Below are 25,029 nucleotides of genomic sequence, written 5' to 3' on the forward strand. Positions count from 1 at the left end.
AAGTGTGCTATTTTTTGTTTTAATAAATTATTACTATTATGCTAATAAGGATCCCATGCTGCTGTTTTTTTGTCGTTGGAGTATTAAATAGACTATGCCTGACCCAGGATGGCCATTGGGGTCACACAGATCGCCAGCATCTAGTCAGACAACTGTCCCCCTGTGACCACAGGAAGTCATAGAGGAGCCAAGTTCCTTGCAACTTCGGTTGAGCGCCACCTGCAGTGGGCAGTGCAGACTGCACCGGCCTAAAAGCACTTTTCTCCATCTCCATAAACTCACCTGAGACAAGAATTCCACAAGGAATGAAGGACGGGGGGGGGGGGGTTGTCAGCTAAAATGTTCCAGGTAAGTGTGGAAGTGTTTGGGGAAGGAGAAAAGTGCAGCCTGTCAAAGGAACCATGTCCTTGCTAGCTGCTCAGGCAGCTATGGAGGCAGGAGGTACTCCCTGTCTGACTTCACAGCTATCTTTAGACAGCACCTAGGAAGATGGAACAAAGTACTACATCTACTTTGTCCTCTGGGGAAAAGAACGCATTAATAAAAATGAAAGTGGGGGGAAATAGGCGGAGCTAAGTGGAGCGGACATGCATGCCTGAAGCACCGCTCTCAGAGGAAGGTAAAAGCCTTATATTAGCGGCTGTTCGCGAGAAACCCACACACTAATATTACCTACCTGTGCCCATTGAGTTCAGGAAGCCGGCGATATAGTTATGCCACGTACACACGATCGGACTTTACGGCATACTTGGTCCGGCGTACCGGATTTCGTCGGACAATTCAATCGTGTGTGGGCTCCAGCGAACTTTGTTTTCTCAAAAGTTTGACGGACTTAGATTTATAACATGTTTCAAATCTATCCGACGGACTCGAGTCCGGTCGAAAAGTCCACTCGTCTGTATGCTAGTCCGACGGACAAAAACCCACACTAGGGCAGCTATTAGCTACTGGCTATGAACTTCCTTGTTTTAGTCCGGTCGTACGTTATTACGTAAGAATCCATCGGACTTTGATCGTGTGTAGGCAAGTCCGATCATTCGGAAAGTCTGTCATAAAGCTGGCAAAGTATGCCGTAAAGTCCGGTCGTGTGTACGCAGCATTATAAGTGATCCTCGATGGAATATGAGGGAGAGAAACAGCAAAAACTCACCGGCCCATTCTACAGCTAAAATGGCACCGCCGACATTCTCAGTTACCTCATGCAGTGCTGTGAGAGCCTTAAAGGCAAACATTTCTGTGTGTGGGGGAGATTCCTCTCAGAGTGAACATATATCTCCAGCAATATTAAAACAAATTGAAAAAATGCTTCAAAAGGCCTTAAACAGGAAGTAAACCCTGATTGGTTTACTTCCTTTGTTTCCCTGCAAAGGTAAAGCATAATGGGCTACTATGCATTGCATAGTAGCCCATTATGTGTCACTTACCTGACACAGGAGCTTGGGATGTCACCGCTGTCCCCTCTTGTATGACGCGTCCATTTTCCTTCCGGGTATCGTGGCTCCGGCGCTGTGATTGGCCGGAGCAGCGATGACGTCACTCCCGCGCGCGGTAGCCGCCACTAGTGGCAGGGTCGCCGTTAGTGACAGTGCGCTCAGTGCGCCATTGTCTACGGCGCATGCGCTGTAGACATTGGTGCCTGCCTTTTTGCAAATATCTCCTAAACCATGTAGGTTTAAGAGATATTTCAAGCACCTACAGGTAAGCCTAGATTAAGGCTTACCTGTAGGTGAAAGTGGTCCCAGAGGGTTTACAACCACTTTAAAGCACACCTCTGACCACATAACTACTAGACTCACTAAAGAAAATAGGGAACTGGGCCATCGCTTGTCAGAACTAGAAGCACGTGTGGATTAGGGATGAGCTTCGAGTTTGAGTCGAACTCATGTTCGACAGTACCCCAAACAAATTGTTCCAAACAAAGCATTACTCACCCAGCCAACCTCTGCCTCTCTCAGAGAACATATCTGCCGCTGGGGAGAGGCCTGGACTGCCCCCTCTCCCTGGAGTCCTTTCTGCCGCTGGAGAGAAGACAGAGTGTCTGGGCTCACTCCGTCATGCTGTTGGGGATCTGGGCCGACTGCCCAGCATCCCTGGGGTATATAGGTGGAGACTGAAGTCCCATCCACCGTCACAGGAAATCCATCCTCTGTTAGTTGAGGGCAGAGGCCAGCAGTACTCGGCCCTGTTGCCAGCCCTCCTGCTGGAAACCCCACACCATCTGCTCCGGCTAACTGTTGGGGAGGGAGGCCGACTGCCCCACCTCCCTGGAACTCTGTAGTTGTTGCCGGTGCTGGGCAGAGTTTGGTAGCACTCTGCCCTGTTGCCAGCACTTCTGCTGGGGACTCCGCATCCTTCGCTCCAGCTAACCATTGGGGCAGGAGGCTGGCTTCCTCCACTCCCAAACTGTGTAGCTGCCATTGGGGAGGTGAGCCGGCTGCTTCCTTTTCCATTCCCTCATCTGGATTTTGGGACGATATGTCTATGGTACTGTCTCCCAGGTGCACGGATCTTTGCTGGGGTGGAAAGGCCACTTCCTCCACCCTGGCCAACTGTTAGGGAGGGCCGACGAACACCTCCTCTCCCTTCTCCCCCTGTATCCTGATCTGCTGCTGGGAAGTGACCACCTCCTTCTCACCCTGAGCCTCCGGAATAGCCGCAGGTGTAGGGCTGAGATCTTGGACCCTCTGTTTGGTTACCAGCGCTTCAGCTGTGGAAGTTCCTTGTAACTTCACAGATACTTCTGTTGGTTCTGGGCAGAGCACAGTGATGTTTGACCCTAATAACAGCTCTTCTTCTGCTGGAGGCTCACCAGGTTGTTCTTCCTCAGCAGAAAAGTCTATCAAATCCCCTGTCTCTGCAACTGGTGTCTGGGGATAAAGGTTCACCATCTCCTCTCCGTGGAACCCAGAATATGCTATCAGTGCTGGGCAGAGGTTAGCAGAGCTCTGCCCTGTGGTCAGCACTTCAGGTTTGGGGACGGCAATCTTCAGATTTTCCACTGCCGATTCTCTGGCATGCTGCTGGACAGGCACATTCCTCCATCCAAGATCATCCCATGCAGAAACAGGTTCATCAAGGTCAGTTAGCACTTGCTGCATCCGCCATAAGACCTCCGCCTCCATAGCTGCGGGGGCAGTTTGGCAAAGCACACTGTTACTCTGCCACATTGTCAACTCTTCAGCCAGAATTTCAGAGTTGTCAATTGGTATTTCCTGATAGTCCCAGGCAAAGGGAGCCCCACCCTGCTGCTTAGCAGAGTCTAGCAGCTGTCTGTAGGCCATCTCAAGCTCCCATTCCTGAACGGCCAGAAACTCCAAATCTTCCTGTGCCCAGTGCACTTCTGAGACATTCAGTCTCCACTCTCTGTGCTCCATTATTTCCTCCAAATGCCACTCCAGATCATTCCTAAAGTCAGGGTCCCTGGACAGCCTCCAGTACAACAATCCCAGGCCATCGTAGTCAAAGCCTTCCGTGGGGCTGTCATCCGCTGTCCACGGGCACACTTGGGCTACATACCACTGGAGGGCTCTGTAGCTCTCATCCAACCACATTTCTGCCCAGATCAGCCTGCTTAACTCAGCTGTCCACTCCTGGTTCGGCTGTTCCCCTAATAACAGCAATCATACTTCATACTGCGACCAGTACCTTACATGGATGGAGGGGAGAATTTTTCCCTGGTGTCGCTGCTCACGGGCTAGCGCTTCCTTCCAGAGTTCACAGCGGATAAAATCAAACCATTTCAGCAGGACCTGCTCTGATACTGGTCCTCTGTGCTGTATCTGCATCTCTTGCAACCTCCTTCTAAATTCCTCTTCCATGGTGGCTGGTATATGTACCTCTCCTCTCCTGCTATCTGGACCTTGGATCCAGATGATGGTTTGAATGTGTTCATGGCAAGGAAGCACAATCCCACCATTCCCTCCAAGGCACTCAAGTAAGTCTTTCAGCGTGGCTCTCCTGCAGGCTGGTTTGGAGTGTCCCAGTAACTGGAAAGCAAATCCCACTGCTGCCAACCAATGTAACGAGCCCCTTGCTCGCTCGGTTCCACTCTCCCGACACTCCTCTGCAGCTATTGAATCAGATTACAGATCGCAACACCTAATTGTTCAGTCATCCGATGCTCCGGGGTTTGGAACTACAGCTATGTGCCATTCTAACCCAGTTGTGATAGCTCAGAACAAACACCAGGCAGGCTGTATGTAAGTTCAAACAGGAATCTCCTTTATTGGAAAATACAGGCTCTTTTATACACTAAAAGTGGAGGTGCATACCTCTGGCTCATATTACTCTAACAATACACCTGTAACCTAATTAACCTAATTAACATGGGCTAATTAACTAATCCCTTTAGACAGCCTAGATGACTCAGACATGACCTTTAGGCCAGACTGGCCATCTTGTAGCTCAGAAAACCCAATGAACATTATCACAATAGCAGAGTTAATTAACACAAACAACAATGGGGATCTAATGACTCTTAGATCCCATACTAGAGACTTATTTACAATACACATTCTAGCAGGCAACAGACAGACAGGTGCTGGAATTTACATCAGCATCTCCTAACAGTATCTGTCCCTGCATTATGAATCAGCCACTATTTCTAATATGGTAAATCCAGGGTCCTCAGAGTCTGTGTGTCTTGGAGGACCAGGACCCGAATCCACAGTAGTACCACCTCAAGGGTCCCCAGGCATACAGATCACAAAGAGCACCGTTCCCCCAAATGCCAGGGCCCACGATCGATCGGCAAGAGGATAGCATTTAGTCCCCTCCAAAAGTCTCTCTCCCGGCTAGGTCTGTCACAAAGATGGAGGAAGAAACCGAAGGAAGATAGAAGAAAGAAGATAGAAGAAAGAAGAAGCATTTAAATAAAGGAATTGTCAAAAACTGTCTCTTGTCATTTTTGACACTTTTTTTGTGAAATGGTAGGGGTACTTTTGTACCCCCTTACCATTTCACACAGGGGGGAGGGTCGGGATCTGGGGTTCCCCTTGTTAAAGTGGGCTTCCAGATTCCAATAAGCCCCCCGCCCGCAGACACCCACAACCAACGGCCAAGGGTTGTGGCGATGAGGCCCTTGTCCTCATCAACATGGGGACAAGGTGTTTTGGGGGGCTACCCCAAAGCACCCTCCCAATGTTGAGGGCATGTGGCCTGGTACGGTTCAGGAGGGGGATGTGGCGCTCCCCCCTCTTTTCCTGCGGCCTGCCAGGTTGCGTGCTCGGATAAGGGTCTGGTAGGGATTTTTAGGGGGACCCCACACCATTTTTAAAAAAAAATTTGGCCGGGGTTCCCCTTAATATCCATACCAGACCTGAAGGGCCTGGTATGGAATTTAGGGGGACCCCCCACGTCATTTTTTTTAAACTTTGGTTCGGGGTTCCCCTGTGGGGAATTACCATGCCGTTTTTATCAATGAACTTTTATGTGTATTGTCGGACCGGCAATTCATTAATAGCCGCAAGTAGTTTTAAATGACTTTTTTTCCTTTGAAATGTCATTTTGCTGTCAGACTGTTCTAAACATGGGAAACATGCGCCCCTTTACAGGCATACTATAGACACCCCCCCAGGTATGAAATTTAAAGGGATATTACACTTTTATTGTTTCACTTTAAGCATTATTAAAATCACTGCTCCCGAAAAAACGGCCATTTTTAAAACTTTTTTTTGCATTGATCCATGTCCCCTGGGGCAGGACCCAGGTCCCCAAATACTTTTTATGACAATAACTTGCATATAAGCCTTTAAAATGAGCATTTTTGATTATTCATGTTCGTGTTCCATAGACTTTAACGGTGTTCGCGTGTTCCAACAAACTTTTTGCCTGTTCGCAAGTTCTGGTGCAAACCGAACAGGGGGGTGTTCGGCTCATCCCCAGTGTGGATGATATGGGCAACTATACTGTGAACTATACAGCTGAGATTGAAAATCTAAAAGATGAAAATTTAATGCTGCAGACCTGTTTGGAGAATTATGAAAACCATGCAAGACTGTCAAATTTATGCATAAGAGATATTCCTGAATCTGTGATAGATTTACAGGCCACAATGTTAGCACTATTCCAGAAATTACAACTGCTCATTCCAGTTGAACGCCTTGAAATGGACAGAGTTCATAGAGCTTTGACCCCAAAAAAAACAGAGGGCTCCCCTCGGGATATCATTGCTAAATTTCATTTTTATCGCACAAAGGAACAGCTTCTGTATGCAGCAAGAGGAAAAGAGTCTCTAATCTTCCAAAGTCACAATTATCAACCCTTTGCTGACCGGTCGCAGTTAACAATCTGCTTCAAGTACTGTACCTCTGCTTCAAGTACGTACTAAAACAAAACCAAATAATCTACCAATGGGGCTTTCCCTTTTCAGTCTGATTCTCATATCGTGGTTCCAAATACTGTATACTTGTCGTTCTGGGATTGAATTACAACACACACTTCAAGACATACATCTGATGGATCCATTACAGAATCCAGAAACTTTATGTAGTATGTGTATGTGTATGTATTTCATCTTCCGCACACAACTCGCTTACCTTAGCAGGGAAGAATCAACAACAAAGTTCAAATAAAAGAGGTAATTTCAGATCCTCAGATCCAGATGCTGTTGACTCAATGGATTGATAGCCTCAGTAAGCTGTGGTCTTTTTGTTTCCCAATGCTTGGTAGAATATGCCAACCTATACTGGTTATCCGTCTGTGGCCTTATGAAGGCCCCTAGCTCTCCTACAATTTTTTCTTCATTTTTTTCTTCATTTTGTTATAAAATTTTATATATATTAATTTCAGGTTTTTGATTTGATTTACATATATATATCCCTATGTCCGGGAGAGATGTGAGCCACATAAACATGTCTGTTTACAAAAGTTTTATTTGGAAGTTCAAGTAAACATACAATGAGTATATTTAATGAGAGTATATAACATTAATACAAAACTTATTTTTATACAGGATTATGACTTCAAGTTACAGACAGAGTGGCAAGAACTTAGGGATAAGTTTCACAGGTATGATGTGTTGTGTGATATATCTCAAGTATAACAGGCTATAGAAATGAGGGGTAGTATGATATAGGTATATGTTAGATTGGATTCCAATAAGCCCATTTTCTTTTGAGAATATGAGTTGTATCATTAGGAATGTGGTATATCCATTCTGAGAGTTTAAGCAATTCCATTCTGGTGATTATTTGTTGCCAGGGTAAATTATTGGCTTTCCAGTTGTAGGCTATCATCCAGTGGATTGAACTGCACAATGAGTGAAATAATCAAATGCAAGGAGAAGGACTGTTTGGTATGTTTGTGTATAATAAACATATTTGGTAGGTGGAGTAATTTTTTGTTTGGAGGATTTTTCTATTATATCTATGGCTTTGTGCCAAATTTGATTAAGGTGATTGCAACTCCAGAATGTGTGCAAAAGTGTACCTGGTTCTGAGCATCCTCTGAAACAATTTGGAGAGATTGAAGGGTAGTATGTGTGAAGTTTTGAGGGGGTTAGGTATCATCTGGAGAATATTTTTAATGGGGTTTCTCTAAATGAGATGGCTTTGTTACTTTTACGGAGGTTGTCCGACATGGAGAGCCACTCATCATTACTGTATGAGCTATCCAGGTCCAATTCCCAATGAAGCATCTGAACAGATTTATCTGGTACACCAAAGTTATTAAGGTAACTATATAATCTTGAGATGAGGCCTCTATCTCTGGATGAGGAGATGCAGATTTGTTCAAAGGTTGTGTTAGAGGGATTTGTTGAGAGTGAGAAATACTCAGCGTAACAGGTTTTAATTAGATGGTAGTGGTGGAGCTCAGAGGAAGGGAGATCATAGGTAGCTTGTAATGTGGAAAATGGAATAAATTCCCATTTTGACTGTAAGGATCTAAGTGTGGTTAGGTTTTTATTGATCCAAGGAGAAAAGGAGTGGCTGTCGTTATAGGCATATGCAAATCTAGGGTCTCCTATGAAAGAGGCTAAGGGAGGAGTGTCCGAGGAGAGTTTGAATGTATCTTTGCTCCTAATCCATAGTTGGTAAAATTGAGCAATGATAATGTTGTGTTTGGAAAGTTTACTATAGGAAGTGGTGTTGGACCATAATATACCTTGTAGATGTAGTGGAGATATGGAGATGATTTCAAATTGTTTCCATGGAGTTTCCTGGGTAGAGGTGAACAATTGGGTTAGTTGCGTTAATCTGGCTGCAAGAAAATAGAGCCAAAGGTTGGGGAGACCCAAGCCGCCTGTGGATTGGGATCTATGCATAAGGGCATAGCTGCATCTGGGGGTTTTTTCCGCCCTTATAAATTTGTTTATGTCTCTTTGAAGGGAAGTCAATTTCGTTTTTGAGACATTTATAGGAAGGGTATGGAAATGATATAGGAGTTTAGGGAGAATCGTCATTTTAATGGCACATATTCTACCCAGGAAAGATATATGGAAAGATGACCAGGTTTTTAAAAGGGAGGTGATCTGAGAAAATAGAGGGACATAATTGGTTTTATATAATAGGTTGTGTGTTGAGGTGATTGTAACTCCAAGATATTTAAATGATTGGGAACACCATATAAATGGGAAATTATTTGATAATAAGGTGTGAGTATTTTGGGTGTAATTAATCGGTAGAGCAGAACATTTATTAGTGTTAATTTTAAGGCCTGAAATGTCATGGAAGATTTTGAGTTCTTTAAGAAGAGATGGGATGGAGGTAAGAGGATCCGTAAGAAATATAAGAACATCATCGGCATATAAACTGAGTTTGAAATTTTTATCTCCCTTAGTGTAGCCCTTTATATCGATGCTATTTCTGATCTTGTGAGCTAATGGTTCATATGCTAGGGCAAATAAAAGTGGGGATAGGGGACAGCCCTGTCTAGTTCCTCTACCGAGGGGAAAGAAATCAGAGTTATGCCCAGGGATTCTGATTCTGGTTTGAGGTGAAAGATATAATGCATTAAATCCTTGCAGAAATTTGTCTGAGATGCCATATTTAGGCAAAAGAATGTTGAGGTAGGTCCAGCTAATGCTGTCGAATGCTTTATAAATATCCAAACTAAGGAGGCAGAGTTGTCGAGAGTGTATATTTGCGTCCTGTATAATATTAGCGACAAGTCTAATATTATCGACAATCTGCCAACCGGGGATGAATCCTGTTTGGTCTATATGAATTAAATTTGTGATGACAGCTGCCAAACAGAGTCCACAGCACAATCGTAGAGCAGTAGGGTGTTTAGAAGGGAATGCTGTGAGGCGTGACCAGGAAGGGGCTCCTGACCTCCTGTTAGCGTGGCGTGGAATGGGCACAGAGTGGAAGTCGCAGTGTGCCCTGGGCGTCGTGTGACTGCTATGGACCAAACCTGGGGGAGTGAGAGTAGAGAAAGCAGGGACAGACTGGGAAGGAAGAAACATGACAGAGTAAACAATGGGTACAGCATTCAGGACCACCCACAGCCGAAGCCCATCAATGTGTCAAAATAACTGTGCGCTCTCCAGTTATATACCTTAATTTTTACAAAAATACAAATATAAAAATCAAAATTTCATTGAGTACATTAAATAAACAAATAAAGAAATGAAAAATCAATAATAATTGTTGAAAGAAAAAGAAAAAACAAAGCATAAAAATGGTTGGGGAAAGAGAAAGAAAACAAAAGGAGGGGAGGAGAAGGAGAGGGGAAATTCCAGTAATAAAATGATAAAAAAGGCCTGAAACTAAGGCTTACATTAAATCCAGGAAATGTGGTCGCTCTGAGATCATATATCCAACGGCTTTCAAGTTGGAGCAGTGTCCTATCCACACTGCCCCCCTTGCATCCAGTGGATAATGCTCTAATGCTAGAAATTTGATAGTATGGGGATTAAAATCATCCTGAATACCAACATGTCTGCTGATAGCAGTATCCATCTTTCTTTTCTTTATAGGTTTAATATGATTCCTTATGCGTTTAAAGAATTGTCGCTTTGTTTTTCTAATATAAAAACCGCCACAAAAACATTGGACTAGATAAATGACACCTGGTGTTTAGCAAGTAATCCTGGATTTAGTGGAATGCCATTTCCCATTAGGGAGTAGGAATCTAGATTTGTGGTCCACAAATTCACAAACATCACAGTGTCCACAGAGAGAAGTGCCCCTATTTGTTTGATTATTAAATGGAGGGACGTCATTGAAATGACTATGGACTAAGCGCTCCTTCAAAGAAGGAACTCGTCTGAAGGTTATCTCAGGAAAATCTTTAATATTTCCTGGCAACGGGATCTGCTGACAGGAGAGGCCAAAATCTATTCAGAATTTTTCTAATCTCGTTGTGTTGGTTTGAGTAGCGAGTAATGACTCTTACTGTATCCACTTTTTTGGGGGTTTAGAGGCAAAGATCAAAGAGTCTCTCTTCTGGACATTGACACGGTTATATGCCCTCTTAAGGCAGGCGTGACTATAACCACGAACTCTCAATATATCATACAGATCTTTAGCAGCTGCTTGAAAATCTGAGTCTCTGCTACAATTGCGTTTGAGTCGCAAGTACTGGCTATATGGAATGCCCTTTACCAGTGAATCTGGATGGGAGCTTCTGGCATGGAGAATATTATTGCCGCAGAGGGCTTCCTATATAGTGAAGAATCCAACTTTCCATTAGTGTCCATAGAAATCATCAAATCAAGAAAGTTTAAATTGGTTTGACTCATTTAATTCTGATTCAGTTCCAGACCAAAAAATAAGAACATTGTCAATGTAACGATGCCAAGAAATCACCTTATCCAAGAGGTGGATCAAATCGTCCCTGGAAAAAACATCCTTTTCCCACCCCCCCAGGTACAGGTTGGCATACGATGGGGCACATTTAGTCCCCATCGCAACCCCCTGCACCTGGAGGTAGTGGGAAGAATCGAAAAAAGAAAAACATTATGTTTTAAAATATAATCAAGTAGCTCCAGCACAAACTTGATGTATTTGAAAAAGGAAGGACCTCTTTCTTTAAGATGATTTTGTATCACTTCAATGCCCTTATCGTGGGGGATAGTGTTGTAAAGACTTTCAATGTCAAGTGCTACAAGCCAAGTATCTGGGGGAAGCGAAATACCCTCAATTGTTCTTAAAAGGTCAATTGTGTCCTTAATATAGGAAAAAAGCGATGTTACATGGGGATGCAGGTAGCTGTCTATCAAACAGCTTGCATTCTCAGCGAGGCTGGAACACCTTGAAATTATGGGACATCCAGGAGGTTCAGTCAGAGACTTGTGTACCTTGGGTAAAGCATAAAAAGTAGGGATCTTGGGATCCTTCACATTTAGGAAATTCCAGGTATTTTGGTCAATAATTCCCTGATGATAGGCTCTAAAAAAAATAGTGCGATATTGTGTATGAAAATGATTAATTACTGTTTTAGAGATGGGTCGATACCAGTCACGATTCAATAGAATTTTTTTACACATAGTTACATATTGAGACACTTCCATAATAACCAAATTCCCGCCTTTGTCCGTGGGTTTGATTATTATTTCCCGATTGGATTCAAGCAATTTAATCGCTTCTTTTTGTTCAAGAGTTAAATTAGAGGGCCCTGGGAAAGAAAAGTTTGATTCTTCAATAGCTAGAGAGGTCAGTCTGACAAAAGCCCAAATATTTGGATTAGTATTTAAAAGTGGAAACAGCCTTGATTTCGGCTTGAAAGATTGTGGAGGGGGGAAAGACATGCTAGTGACAGACAACCCCGGTGAGGAAACAAACCCGGAGTCATCGTCCGTGACATGTCCCTCCTCCCAAAGTTCCATCAAATCCTCCAATGCCTGAAGCTTCTTGATGTTTTCTTGAATATTGGGAAGTTTATCATATGAATGTGGTTCTTTTGAAGATTTATCAAAAATAACCCTATAAAGAAGCCTGCAAGCAAATAAATGAAGGTCCTTAATAAGATGAAATTTATCAATTTGGGAATCAGGACAAAAAATTAGGCCCAATTTAAGGACTTGTATTTCTGCTTCAGTTAGAACAGGAGAAGATAAATTGATAATGGATAACTCTTGGTCACTTGGTACAGAATCTGCGGTATTAAGCAATGATTCTTCATTGGAACAGTCTCCTGTTCTTTCCCTAAAAAAATTGGTGCTAATTTCATATCCACTGGTACTGGGGTACCTAGAGGGGAAACAATCACATCAACATTGCTTACCTTGGTGGTGGCGTTCAAGTGTAAAGGAGAGGCAGTGACCGAAGTGGAAGGTGCCGTAGAAACAATAGTGTGAGTGGCCATAAGCTGAGGGCCTCTAGAGATATGTGATGAAGGGTGAAACATAGCGGAAGGTCGAGAAGGTGCCTGTTTAGGGTGACTTGGCTGTGATCGACGAGGTAACAAGGTGCCTAAATGGTGTTTTAATGACTCTGTAGAAGCGGTGTCCGAATTGCCCTTGCGTTTTTTAGGCAATCTATCTTCAGAGATCACGATACACCGTGGACTGACTGGAAGAAAGAGAAGAAGAAGATGACAGATTAGATACATTATCATCATTTCTAGTGTTGCGTTGATTGGTGGATCTGAAAGATCTAGTATTAGTATTTTGAATCCACTTATAAGCAGAGCCATTCATATGGGCATTAGTGTCACATGCAAATTTTTCATTTGTGGGAATAATGTCCAAGGTATACCGCTCTATATGTGTTTTGAGTTCATGTTCCTTTTTCTTAAATCTGGCACTGGCAGCAATAAGACCATAGTCATTATACCATTTTGATACAGACTCATCCAATACATTCAGTTCATGTTTATACTGGGTACATAATAATTCCATCATTCTAAAAGAACAAAATTGCAAGTTTTCCTCCCATTTAGATTTTAAAGATTCCTAAATTTTTCTCAAATTGGGGAAAATCTGTACTCTGAGTCCCCATGGGACTATCTTATTGTCAATGTATTTGTGAAAATACCTCTTTTACCAGAATGTTCTTACTTTCCGTTCTAAAAGACGTTGTAGTCTCAAAAAGGCCTGTTCCAAATCTTTGTCAGAAATTTCCCCTGAGTTTTGGGACTGTTGGATTTTGTCCATAAGGCCTTCCCAGGTCTCCCCACTGAAAGCAGCCATAATGGAAAAGGGGAGGGGACGAAGGGGGAGAGAGAAAAGATCAGGGGTGGGGAAGGTAGAGAGAACAGAAAGAGAAAAAAGTAATGAAAAAATGAGGTGAAAAAATCATATAAACAAAAAACAACTAATACAAAAATAAGAAAAAATTGTGAGTTCCTAGAGTAGGACAATTTTTTCTAAAAAATATATCAAATGGAATTATTGTTTTTTGTTGTGTTTCCCAAATCGGACCAGAGGGAAGGTGTATTGAAACACTTGTGGTAAGCAAACTACAAAAAATTGGTCCCGATTAATGGTGAAACACCCAAAATGGATGCCACCACATCCCTGAAAGAAAAATGAGTAAAAGTTGGGAAAAGCAAGGGATTTTAACGGTGCAAGAGAATCCACAAAAAAGAATAATATTGAATAAAAAAATAAAATTTTTAATATACATTCAGAGTTAAAAAAGACAGACAAAAAAACAGATAGTTCACAGGTATTGCAGTGTTTAACAGTTACGGTGGTCACAACAAGCAGGTAAATTTGAGATGATAAAGTTGCACATTAACCCGACATGTTTCACTGAAATGCTTCCTCAGGGGATGTGCAGACTGAAAACTGATATCAACATAAACTCTACAAGCATGAAGATAAAGAAATAATGTAAGCAAACAGACAATTTATATATATCTATGTTACTTTTAAAATACATAAATCAATAATCAGAAGGAGAGCACAGTGTATATTGGACACAGCACAAAAAGTGCTTACCTTGCAGCAACCTTTACACAGAATAACCACTGCATGACCAGCAACTAGCACAGAACCCCAAGAGAGGCCATCTCGGTGCAGTCACAGAGGGCAGAAGGATCAAACTAGGAGTAAAGAAGAATATATATATATATATATGTTTAAACATACATATATAGCTGATAACATGTGTATATGTAACAAGAGCCAAAAAAAGAAGGATCCTGGCTAAAAATGACAAATGGCCAGGAAAACAAAGGGACATAAGATAGTACTTACTTTAAAATTATTAATTAACAAAGCATATGGTGAGGGGAAGACTTCAGACGGCCTGCTGATGGTGATCGCAGGGATACAGTCTGGTAGCTATTAAAGTAGAGAAGGAAAAAATAAAAAGGAAAAAATAAGCAAGGGAATATAAATTGCTAAATGTTCAACTGATTGATGGAAATGGGAAATAACTAAATAATGAGGTGTTATAAAAATATCAAAAATAGATTCTACATAGGGCAATGTCTCTCCAAAAGATGTAAGAATAAAAGGGTAAAGCATTATTTTTAAAAAAGGTTGATTGAATCTAAAATAAAAAATGATCATGTGGAACCGAATAATGGTCATATAAATGAAACAGGGGCATTACACAGTGTATGGCAAAGACTTACCAGTCACAAACACTGTCTATGTTGAGTTTTACCCTCCGGCTCTGGCAGCTGAACTGCTAGATGAGCCGGCTTTATCTGCCCTCCATCGTGTTGGCGTGTGACGTCACCAACATGATGCGGACGTGTGGACGCCTATACACATGCGCAGGGAGCCAAGAGCCCGGTAAACTACAAGCCCCAGAATCCAATGCGGCAAAGAGAAGGCTCCGGCTGACGCAAAGGCTAGAGGCTGGGCGAACGGCATGCAGCCTAAACAGAGTCCGCAGCGCAATCGTAGGGCAGTAGGGTTTTTAGAAGGGAACGCTGTGAGGCATGGCCAGGAAGGGGCTCCTGACCTCCTGTTAGCGTGGCATGGAATGGGCACAGAGTGGAAGTCACAGTGTGCCCCGGGCGTCCGTGTGACTGCTATGGACACACCCTGGGGGAGTGAGAGTAGGGAAAGCAGGGATAGACTGGGAAGGAAGAAACATGACAAAGTAAACGATGGGCATGGCATTCAGGACCACCCACAGCCGAAGCCCATCAATGTGTCAAAATAACAGTGTGCTCTCCAGTTATATACCTTAATTTTTACAAAAATACAAATATAAAATCAAAATTTCATTGAGTACATTAAATAAACAAATAAAGAAATGAAAAATCAATAATGAATGTTGAAAGAAAAAGAAAAAACCAAAGCATACAAATGGTTGGGGAAAGAGAAAGAAAACAAAAGGAGGGGAGGGGAAGGAGAGGGGAAATTCCAGTACTAAAATTATAAAAAATGCCTGAAACTAAGGCTTTCATTAAATCCAGGAAATGTGGTCGCTCTGAGATCATATATTCAACAGGCTTCACGTTGGAACAGCGTCCTATCCACACTGCCCCCCCCCTTGCATCCATTGGAACATGCTCTAATGCTATAAATTTGATAGTATGGGGATTAAAATCATCCTGAATACCAACATGTCTGCTGATAGCAGTATCCATCTTTCTTTTCTTTATAGGTTTAATATGATCCCTTATGCGTTTAAAGAATTATCGCTTAGTTTTTCCAATATAAAAACCGCCACAAAAACATTGGGCTAGATAAATGACACCTGGTGTTTAGCAAGTAATGCTGGATTTAGTGGAATGCCATTTCCCATTAGGGAGTAGGAATCTAGATTTGTGGTCCACAAATTCACAAACATCCCAGTGTCCAAAGGGAGAAGTGCCCCTATTTGTTTGATTATTAATTGGTGGGACGTCATTGAAATGACTATGGACTAAGTGGTCCTTCAAAGAAGATACTCGTCTGAATGTTATCTCAGGAAAATCTTTAATATATTTCCTGGCAACAGGATCTGCTGACGGGAGAGGCCAAAATCTATTCAGAATTTTTCTAATCTCGTGTTGGTTTGAGTAGCGAGTAATGACTCTTACTGTATCCACTTTTTTGGCGGGTTTAGAGGCAAAGATCAAAGAGTCTCTCTTCTGGACGTTGACACGGTTATATGCCCTCTTAAGGCAGGCGTGACTATAACCTCAAACTCTCAATCTATCATACAGATCTTTAGCAGCTGCTTGAAAATCTGAGTCTCTGCTACAATTGCGTTTGAGTCGCAAGTACTGGCTATATGGAATGCTCTTTACCAGTGAATCTAGATGGGAGCTTCTGGCATGGAGAATAGTATTGCCCGCAGAGGGCTTCCTATATAGTGAAGAATCCAACTTTCCATTATCGTCAATAGAAATCATCAAATCAAGAAAGTTGATATTGGTTTGACTATATTCCATAGTAAATCCAAGATTGAAATCATTCATCGAGATCAATCTTAGAAACTCATTTAATTCTTATTCAGTTCCAGACCAAAAAATAAGAACATCGTCAATGTAACGATGCCAAGAAATCACCTTATCCAAAGGGTGGATCAAATCGTCCCTGGAAAAAACATCCTTTTCCCACCCCCCCCCAGGTACAGGTTGGCATACGATGGGGCACATTTAGTCCCCATCGCAACCCCCTGCACCTGGAGGTAGTGGGAAGAATCGAAAAGAAAAACATTATGTTTTAAAATATAATCAAGTAGCTCCAGCACAAACTTATTGTATTTGAAAAAGGAAGGACCTCTTTCGTAAAGATGATTTTGTATCACTTTAATGCCCTGACTTTCAATGTCAAGTGCTACAAGCCAAGTATCCGGGGGAAGCGAAATACCCTCAATGGTTCTTAAAAGGTCAATTGTGTCCTTAATATAGGAAAAAAAGCGATGTTACATGGGGATGCAGGTAGCTGTCTATCAAACAGCTTGCATTCTCAGTGAGGCTGGAACACCCTGAAATTATGGGACGTCCAGGAGGTTCAGTCAGAGATTGTGTACCTTAGGTAAAGCGTAAAAAGTAGGGATCTTGGGATCCTTCACATTTAGGAAATTCCAGGTGTTTTAGTCAATAATTCCCTGATGATAGGCTCTAAAAATAATAGTGCAATATTGTGTATGAAAATGATTAATTACTGTTTTAGAGATGGGTCGATACCAGTCACGATTCAATAGAATTTTTTTACACATAGTTACATATTGAGACACTTCCATAATAACCAAATTCCTGCCTTTGTCAGCAGGTTTGATTATTATTTCCCGATTGGATTCAAGCAATTTAATCGCTTCTTTTTGTTCAAGAGTTAAATTAGAGATATTTAATAATAGCTATGATTAATTGCTGAAATTGTTGCTAAAACTGCTGAAACTGTTAAAATCTCTTATATTGTCATAACAACATGTTTTGCATATGCCGTATCCTCTGTCTGAAAAAAGTGTATAAAACTGCAGGAAAAAGAGGAAATAAAACTCAGAAAAGATTCACACTGAGCCTGTCTCAGGGGAGATTCTTTCAAGAACGAGAAGTGTACATATCATATATATTTTCAACAATTTGATCGGGGTAGATATAATAATATCAGACTTTGTTCTGAATCCAAAACATTTTGGCGCTCAAACGTGGGGCTCAAGGCTAGGGTCCCAAGTAGCCAATCCAGAAGGGACCAGGACAAGCCAACACGGAGAGATAGGAGGAGACTGATAACCTCTAAAAACGGTAAGACACTTTTGATATCTTGTATATCTAGTCTACTGTTTATCCTGTACCCGTGGCTGTTCAATCTCTGTGCCCATATCGACTTCCTGAGGCCCTCAAAGACAGGTATTAATCTTGCCTCAAGTCTGTTGATAAGTTAAGGAACCTGCAATTATATCTACCACCTGTTTTGTTCTGTTCTGTTTTGTTCTGGTCAATTTTGTGTTTTGTGGTGGCTGTTGGGAGTTGGGGATTGCTTATGTAGTCACGGATGACGGATGAAATTAGTTGACATGGTTAAACTTCTCCTGGGGGGAATAAAATAATTGTGCGGCAAAGCACGGGTAGTACAGTAAGTACGGGCAAACGGGAAACCCCGGGGGGGCATCAGGAACACGCATAGCGGCGTGGGGGATCCCGTGACAGTTTGAGTAATCCTGTACTTCACTGCGGCCGTCACATATCTTGTTGGTTGATTATGTCTTGTCCTAAATGTGTTTGCGGGGACTGTTGTTTGGCATACATGAAGGAGGCTGGGGGTTGGTTAAAGTGGTAGAGCTAGGATATAAGAGAGAAGCTCTTGGTTACAAACCCTCGTTAGCGGAGATCACAGATGTGTTGGTATTTAGATTAAACCTACATTATCCAGTTAAACTTGAAGTTGGCAAGTCGCCACAGGCTATAGAGAGTGAAGTTAAAAGGAGGGGACACGCAGCCGAAAGGTGTCCGTTGCAACTTCAACAACCAGAACAGTTTGGAGAGGAAGAAAAAAATAGAGTGAGGAATTTGGGCATGGTTCTGGGAAATGTAGATGACATTTGAAGTGGTGCGTTGAATATTAGTTACTGTACTCCTTTTCTGTTTGTTAACTGTCTTGTTGAGAGTAATAAGTAGGCAGGGCTGTGACTGGTCTACGTTTTGGGAAGACGCGTGTAAGGAGACTTACACGGCAGTCGAACACTGTAGACGTTCCTTTCTCTCTCTCTCTATCCATTTTGTCCTCGTTAACTTGAGACTGCGATATGGTCTGAACCGGTACCAGGTGACAGATAGAGGAATTGTCAGACCCTTAAGTCAGGACAGCCTCGTGACCTGTCTGAAATCCTGACCAGACACACATAAATATCACAGTCACCAAGACAGAACATAGCAAGGTAGTGTTATATATTGCAAGGTGGTCCAAAAGAGGACAGGTGGTGGTCGAGGGTTGTCGGACCCTTGAGTCCAAGACAGCTCCATAAAACCGCCATACAAATCCTGAGCCTGGACACATGAACTTCCCAATAGCTAATGATGGGGCAGAAGTTAGAGAGACCTAAAGAGGGTAGTTTGGCTTGTGATTTGGTATTAGAGCGAGAAGGAGAGGGTGCTGTAAACAAAAAAAAAAATTGAAAGCAGTTGGCAAAAGTGTGTGGGGTTGATATACATTTGGGCAGAAGGCTACAGGTAGATGAATAGCATACTGTTTTGAAACATAAAAAAAGGTCTGTTGTCAGACCATGGGTTGCTACAAACAGCAGACGCTTGGTTCAAAGTTGCAAAAGCTATTCATGAAGAAGGCTTGGTTCAAAGTTGCAAAAGCTATTCATGAAGAAAGGTGGATAGAACAGGAAATTTGTTGAAATGGTTGTAATATGTATGTGTACAAAAAGCCAGAAAAGGGGTCAAAATCAAAGACAGACAGTCAGCCACTGCTCTATAATGGCGTCTGGACCCCAGGAAGTAGACACTTCCTTTCGTCTACTGCCCCTCTGCTACAAGTGACAAAGGAGCCTCTGACACCTCCCCCGCCGTGCTTAATAGTAGACAATGTACACTTGTCTTAGTACGGCTCGGGTGGTTGCTGCCACACATGCCCGACCCAAACTGTACCACCTGCACCACCGCCCCCACCGGAACCTACCCACATATATCTGGTGATAGACCAGTCCTCGGTATCGTATTACAAGCCCAACCAACCCCCCCATCAATGACAAGTGTACATTCTGGGGAAGACTTGGACAGCTCCCAAGGGGGGGAAACGCAGACACTCAAGCCTCAGGAGATTCCCCCCTTGGCCCTCCTGCCCTAACAGACCTGGGACTAGGGACTCAGACTCAGCCCGACCTAATGCTAATGGATCAGAGTCACGCTGGCCCTGCCAGGATGCATCAGCTGACAGGCATGCCAGAACATGTACAACCCCTAAACGACAGACTGTTACATTTCAAAGCACACCTCGCATTGGATCCATCCCCATGTATGACTAATCAGCTGGGGCAATGGGTTCCTTCGCGCCATTGTCCAATGACCCATTTGACCACCTATATGGTGACACACATTTACAGTCCTTCTTACCCAGTACTTTCCCTAAACCCCCTTTGAATGGGTTCCTGGACCCTCACACCACCAAAGACAAGGGCCCCAATACGGCCCCTTCCCTTCATCACAGAGAGTCTGACTTTAAGGAGTTTCTCTAATAACAGTTAATGTAGCAAATGTGCTATATTTATGCAAATGGTTTTATTTGTGTTTAAGCTGTATTAGCAATAACTGGTTTAAAATGTAGTTTAAAATGTTCAATTTCAATCAAAAATATATTTAAGAGTATTATAAATAAAGAGGAAGTTTATGTATTCTGGGCGTTATGCCAAAAGAAGAACGAAAGAGGAAGTGCTTTCCTTGCTTAAATCTAAATCTAGATTTAGGACCCATTCACATCGGAGCATTTTGTAGGTTATTCTGAAGAAAAAAAAAAGAAAAAAAACAATTATTCTGTATGTATTCATATCTCCACTCTAAAATGCCTGAAGCCTATATGTGTACAAGAGGTCACTCAAGGAAAGGCGAATCTGTTGAGAAATAGCACAAGAAGTTTACTGATTTGGGTTTTAGCGTGCTGAACAAAGCACATAGACACGTTAATTTATTTCAGGTCTTAAAGAGTCAATCCGAAAGGGTCTGAGAATAGAGCAATGGAGCTTGAGACGTTGTTATTAGTAGTTATTAGGTCCAAAATCCTCACAGAGCAGTAGATAGTAGCTCCTCTCATGATGGCCTCTGACACACCCTATCTGCGCACACCAGTACCAACTCCACATGTCTGCTACAACTGCGGAAGACCCAGCCATTCCAGAAGGGAATACCGAAACCCCCAGAAATTCACCCACAGGCAACCAAGCCCCAATTGTGGTCCACCTCACCTACCACCTCGACCACCTCTCCGGATCACATAGACCCCTTCTTCAAGCAAGCCTGTGTCACCTGTCCACTACACCTGGACTGTTATGCCAAAAGGTGCCCAGAACTCCCCCTCCCAATTTGCCAAGGCAATGGCCCTCATTCTGGACAACTGGATGAAGTTATGCCCAGACGTTGTACTCCTTCAGTATGTAGATGGCTTCCTACTTGTGCAGATACCCTTGGTGATGCCTTAATCTTCTCTGAAAGCCTCCTCCACTACCTGGCTGAGCAAGGATGCAGGCGACCACAAAGGGACTGACCTTAAAGCAAAAAGTCCAGAGAGAAAGTGATTTTCCTAGGCCTCTGCATCTCCCAAGGCACCCGACATCTCACTGAAGAAAGAGTTGCTGCAATCAAAGCCATCCCTTTGCCTCAAGGTCATAAACCCTTACATGCTTTCCTAGGATTAATCTCCTATTGCAGCTCTTCGATCCCAGAAGCCTCCCTCTTGATGCAACCCCTTTATGATGCCCTTTCTCGCTTTCTCCAGAAGCTGTGGACGATTTTGAAACTCTGAAGGAGATCCTTTCAACAGCCCCTGCTTTGGGACTAAAAGACCTTCAAACTGTTTGTCTCAGAGAGGCAAGGACATGCCACAGGAGTTTTGGCTCAGGCCCATGGTAACAGACTCAGACCCATTGGGTATTACTCCTGTCAACTGGACTCAGTGGCCAGGGGGGGACCCTCCTGCTTCAGAGCCGTCTTTGCAGCCCAATGCCCCTCATGACATAACTGCCCCTCATGACATAACTGCCATACTAAACCAAGTACAGCCCAAGCACCTGTCTTCAGCAAGACACCTCAGACTCCAGTGTGCCTTGCTCCTACCTGATAACATCACTCTCCTCCGATGTAATATTCTCAACCCATCCACTCTACTTCCACTTCTCGAGGGGGGAACCTCTTTGGAGAATGATGCTCATCTCAGAGCTCATGACTGTTTCGAGGTGATAAAAAAGGACTCCATCGGACTTCCGACGGACCGTTTCAGTCAGAAATCCGACCTACTTTACAAAACAGGAGCATGTGGCCTGGTATGGTTCAGGGGGGGGGGGCGCTCTCTCATCCTTTTCCTGCGGCCTACCAGGTTGCATGCTCGGCTAAGGGTCTGGTAAGGATTTTGGGGGGACCCCAAGCCATTTATTTTACTTTGGTGCGGAGTTCCCCTTAAAATCTATACCAGACCTGAAGGGCCTGGTATGGATTTTGGGGGGACCCCCACACATTTAAAAAAAAATTTTGGCTCAGGGTTCCCCTTAATATCCATACCAGACGTAAAGGACCTGGTATGGAATTTGGGGGGACCCCCACACATTTTTTTAAAAATTTTGCACGTTAATATCTCCTCAGCCAATCCCTGGTCAATATGGCAGATGACCAGCAGGGAGCTGGGTGGTATAAATGGGCTAGGGTCCAAAGCAGAGGTCTCTTGTTCCTGGGGGAGTAAGACCCAGCCTGAGGTTGTGGAATCCCTGGGAAATCTGCCCGGAACTGAAAGCATTTTTTATGGGGTCCCAGCTTCTGTTTGGCTTACAGAAAGCCTCCCAAGGAGCCAGGACCCAGGCAACCGGAGAACAGAAGTTGACTGACCTTGCACGTAGCTGCACAGTGATGTCAATTAAACCGAACTTCTACCACCAGTGCAGATACAGGCTCATGCTTGTGCACATTGCACACGTGCTAATATTTATAAGTGAAAGACTAAAGTCATTTGTGCAGTGCCAGTTCATCACATACCAATTAACATTTGCCACCCAGTGGTCTATAGCAGAAAGTAAAAAAAACATTGTTTTTTTTTCAAAATTTTTGGCTTTTTTATGTTTATAACGCAAAAAAATAAAACCGCAGAGGTAATCAAATGCCACCAAAGGAAAGCTCTATTTGTGGGGAAAAGAGGACATCAATTTTATTTGGGTACAGCATCGCACGACCGTGCAGTTGTCAGTTAAAATAACGCAGTCCCGTATCGCAAAAAATGGCCTGGTCATGAAGGGGGTAAATCTTCCAGAGGGCAAGTGGGGAAAGTGTATGCTTTCCAAAAAAAGTTTGTTTGAAAAATCGCTGTGCAAATACCGTGTGACATAGAATATTGCAACGACCACCATTTTATTCTCTAGAGCCTCTGCTTAAAGCGTTTGTTAACCCCCCCCCAAAAAAAAGGATCCTGCTCCTTTAAAGCATGTTATATGACACAGTGCTTGTCCTGTGTCGTTTGGCCCCCTGTAACACCTAAAAAACCTGGCTGATCCTGCCAGTTTCTCCCCACCCCTCTGTAAACTGACCACAGTGTATTAGGACTGCTGAGCCCTGACACTGTGGTCAGTTTACATGCCTCTGTCATAAGCAGATTCTAACTGCTCTCCTCCCTGCTTCTGTGTCCTCCTCCCCCCTCCCCTCCCTGTCTGTGTGTGAGCCGCCCCTCCCCCCTACTGCTGCTCTCATAACACTAACCTGTATACACTATCAGCACTGCCTCCTATTGCATTGTCACCCTCTGTGAATGATTTATAAATATAAATGCGGTAAATACCTAATTTAAGAGCCAAGATTACGATCACATGACCAGCCAGCTCTCTCCTCCTTTCCTCCTCCCCTCCAGACTGACATCAGCAGAGGAATCTCAGCCCCGCCCACTGCATCTCTCAGAGGAGGCAAGGAGAAAGCTGGCCAGTCATGTGATCACAATTTCGGCAGTGAAATTAGGTATTTTCAGCATTTATTTTTATAAATCACACACAGAAGGGGATACTACATTAGGAGGCAGTGCTGATGGTGTATACAGGTTAGAGTGGCTTAACAACCACTTTAATATATATATATATATATATATATATATATATATGTACAATATCTTACAAAAGTGAGTACACCCCTCACATTTTTGTAAATATTTTATTATATCTTTTCATGTGACAACACTGAAGAAATGAAATTTTGCTACAATGTAAAGTAGTGAGTGTACAGCTTGTATAACAGTGTAAATTTGCTGTCCCCTCAAAATAACTCAACACACAACCATTAATGTCTGAACCGCTGGCAACAAAACTGAATACACCCCTAAGTGAAAATGTCCAAATTGGGCACAATTAGCCATTTTCCCTCCCCGGTGTCATGTGACTCATTAGTGTTACAAGGTCTCAGGTGTGAATGGGGAGCAGGTGTGTTAAATTTGGCGTTATCACTCTCACTCTCTCATACTGGTCACTGGAAGTTCAACATGGCACCTCATGGCAAAGAACTCCCTGAGGATCTGAAAAAAAGAATTCTGACTCTACATAAAGATGGCCTAGGCTATAAGAAGATTGCCAAGACCCTGAAACTGAGCTGCAGCTTGGTGGCCAAGACCATACAGCGGTTTAACAGGACAGGTTCCAATCAGAACAGGCCTCGCCGAGGTCGACCGAAGAAGTTGAGTGCACATGCTCAGCGTCATATACAGAGGTTGTCTTTGGGAAATAGACGTATGAGTGCTGCCAGCATTGCTGCAGAGGTTAAAGGGTTGGGGGGTCAGCCTATCAGTGCTCAGACCATATGCCGCACACTGCATCAAATTGGTCTGCATGGCTGTTGTCCCAGAAGGAAGCCTCTTCTAAAGATGATGCACAAGAAAGCCTGCAAACAGTTTACTGAAGACAAGCAGACTAAGGGCATGGATTACTGGAACCATGTCCTGTGGTCTGATGAGACCAAGATAAACTTATTTGGTTCAGATGGTGTCAGGCGTGTGTGGCGGCAACCAGGTGAGGAGTATAAAGACAAGTGTGTCTTCCCTACAGTCAAGCATGGTGGTGGGAGTGCCATGCTCTGGGGTTGCATGAGTGCTGCTGGCACTGGGGAGCTACAGTTCATTGAGGGAACCATGAATGCCAACATGTACTGTGACATACTTAAGCAGAGCGTGATCCCCTCCCTTCGGAGACTGGGCCACAGGGCAGTATTCCAACATGATAACGACCCCAAACACATCTCCAAGATGACCACTGTCTTGCTAAAGAAGCTAAGGGTAAAGGTGATGGACTGGCCAAGCATGCCTCCAGACCTAAACTCTATTGAGCATCTGTGGGGCATCCTGAAACGGAAGATGGAAGAGCGAAAGGTCTCTAACATCCACCAGCTCCGTGATGTCATCATGGAGGAATGGAAGAGGACTCCAGTGGCAACCTGTGAAGCTCTGGTGAACTCCATGCTCAAGGGTGTTAAGGCAGTGCTGGAAAATAATGGTGGCCACACAAAATATTGACACTTTGGGCCCAATTTGGACACTTTCACTTAGGGGTGTACTCAAATTTGTTGCCAGCGGTT

At 43.4% G+C, this 25,029-nt stretch overlaps 1 protein-coding gene across 1 annotated transcript in view; it reads right to left on the reverse strand.

The window, feature by feature from the left end:
• LOC141148373 (uncharacterized) overlaps window positions 1–25,029 on the reverse strand; it is a 397,492-nt gene that overhangs the window by 274,965 nt on the left and 97,498 nt on the right. The window contains exon 3 of the mRNA XM_073635792.1: window positions 12,169–12,455. Within this exon, the coding sequence (XP_073491893.1) occupies window positions 12,169–12,291 (123 nt within the window). The 5' untranslated portion in view covers window positions 12,292–12,455. The remainder of the gene's footprint in view (window positions 1–12,168; window positions 12,456–25,029) is intronic.

This window comes from Aquarana catesbeiana, linkage group LG06 (genome assembly GCF_042186555.1).
Source record: "Aquarana catesbeiana isolate 2022-GZ linkage group LG06, ASM4218655v1, whole genome shotgun sequence".
NCBI classification, from domain to species: Eukaryota; Metazoa; Chordata; class Amphibia; order Anura; family Ranidae; genus Aquarana; species Aquarana catesbeiana.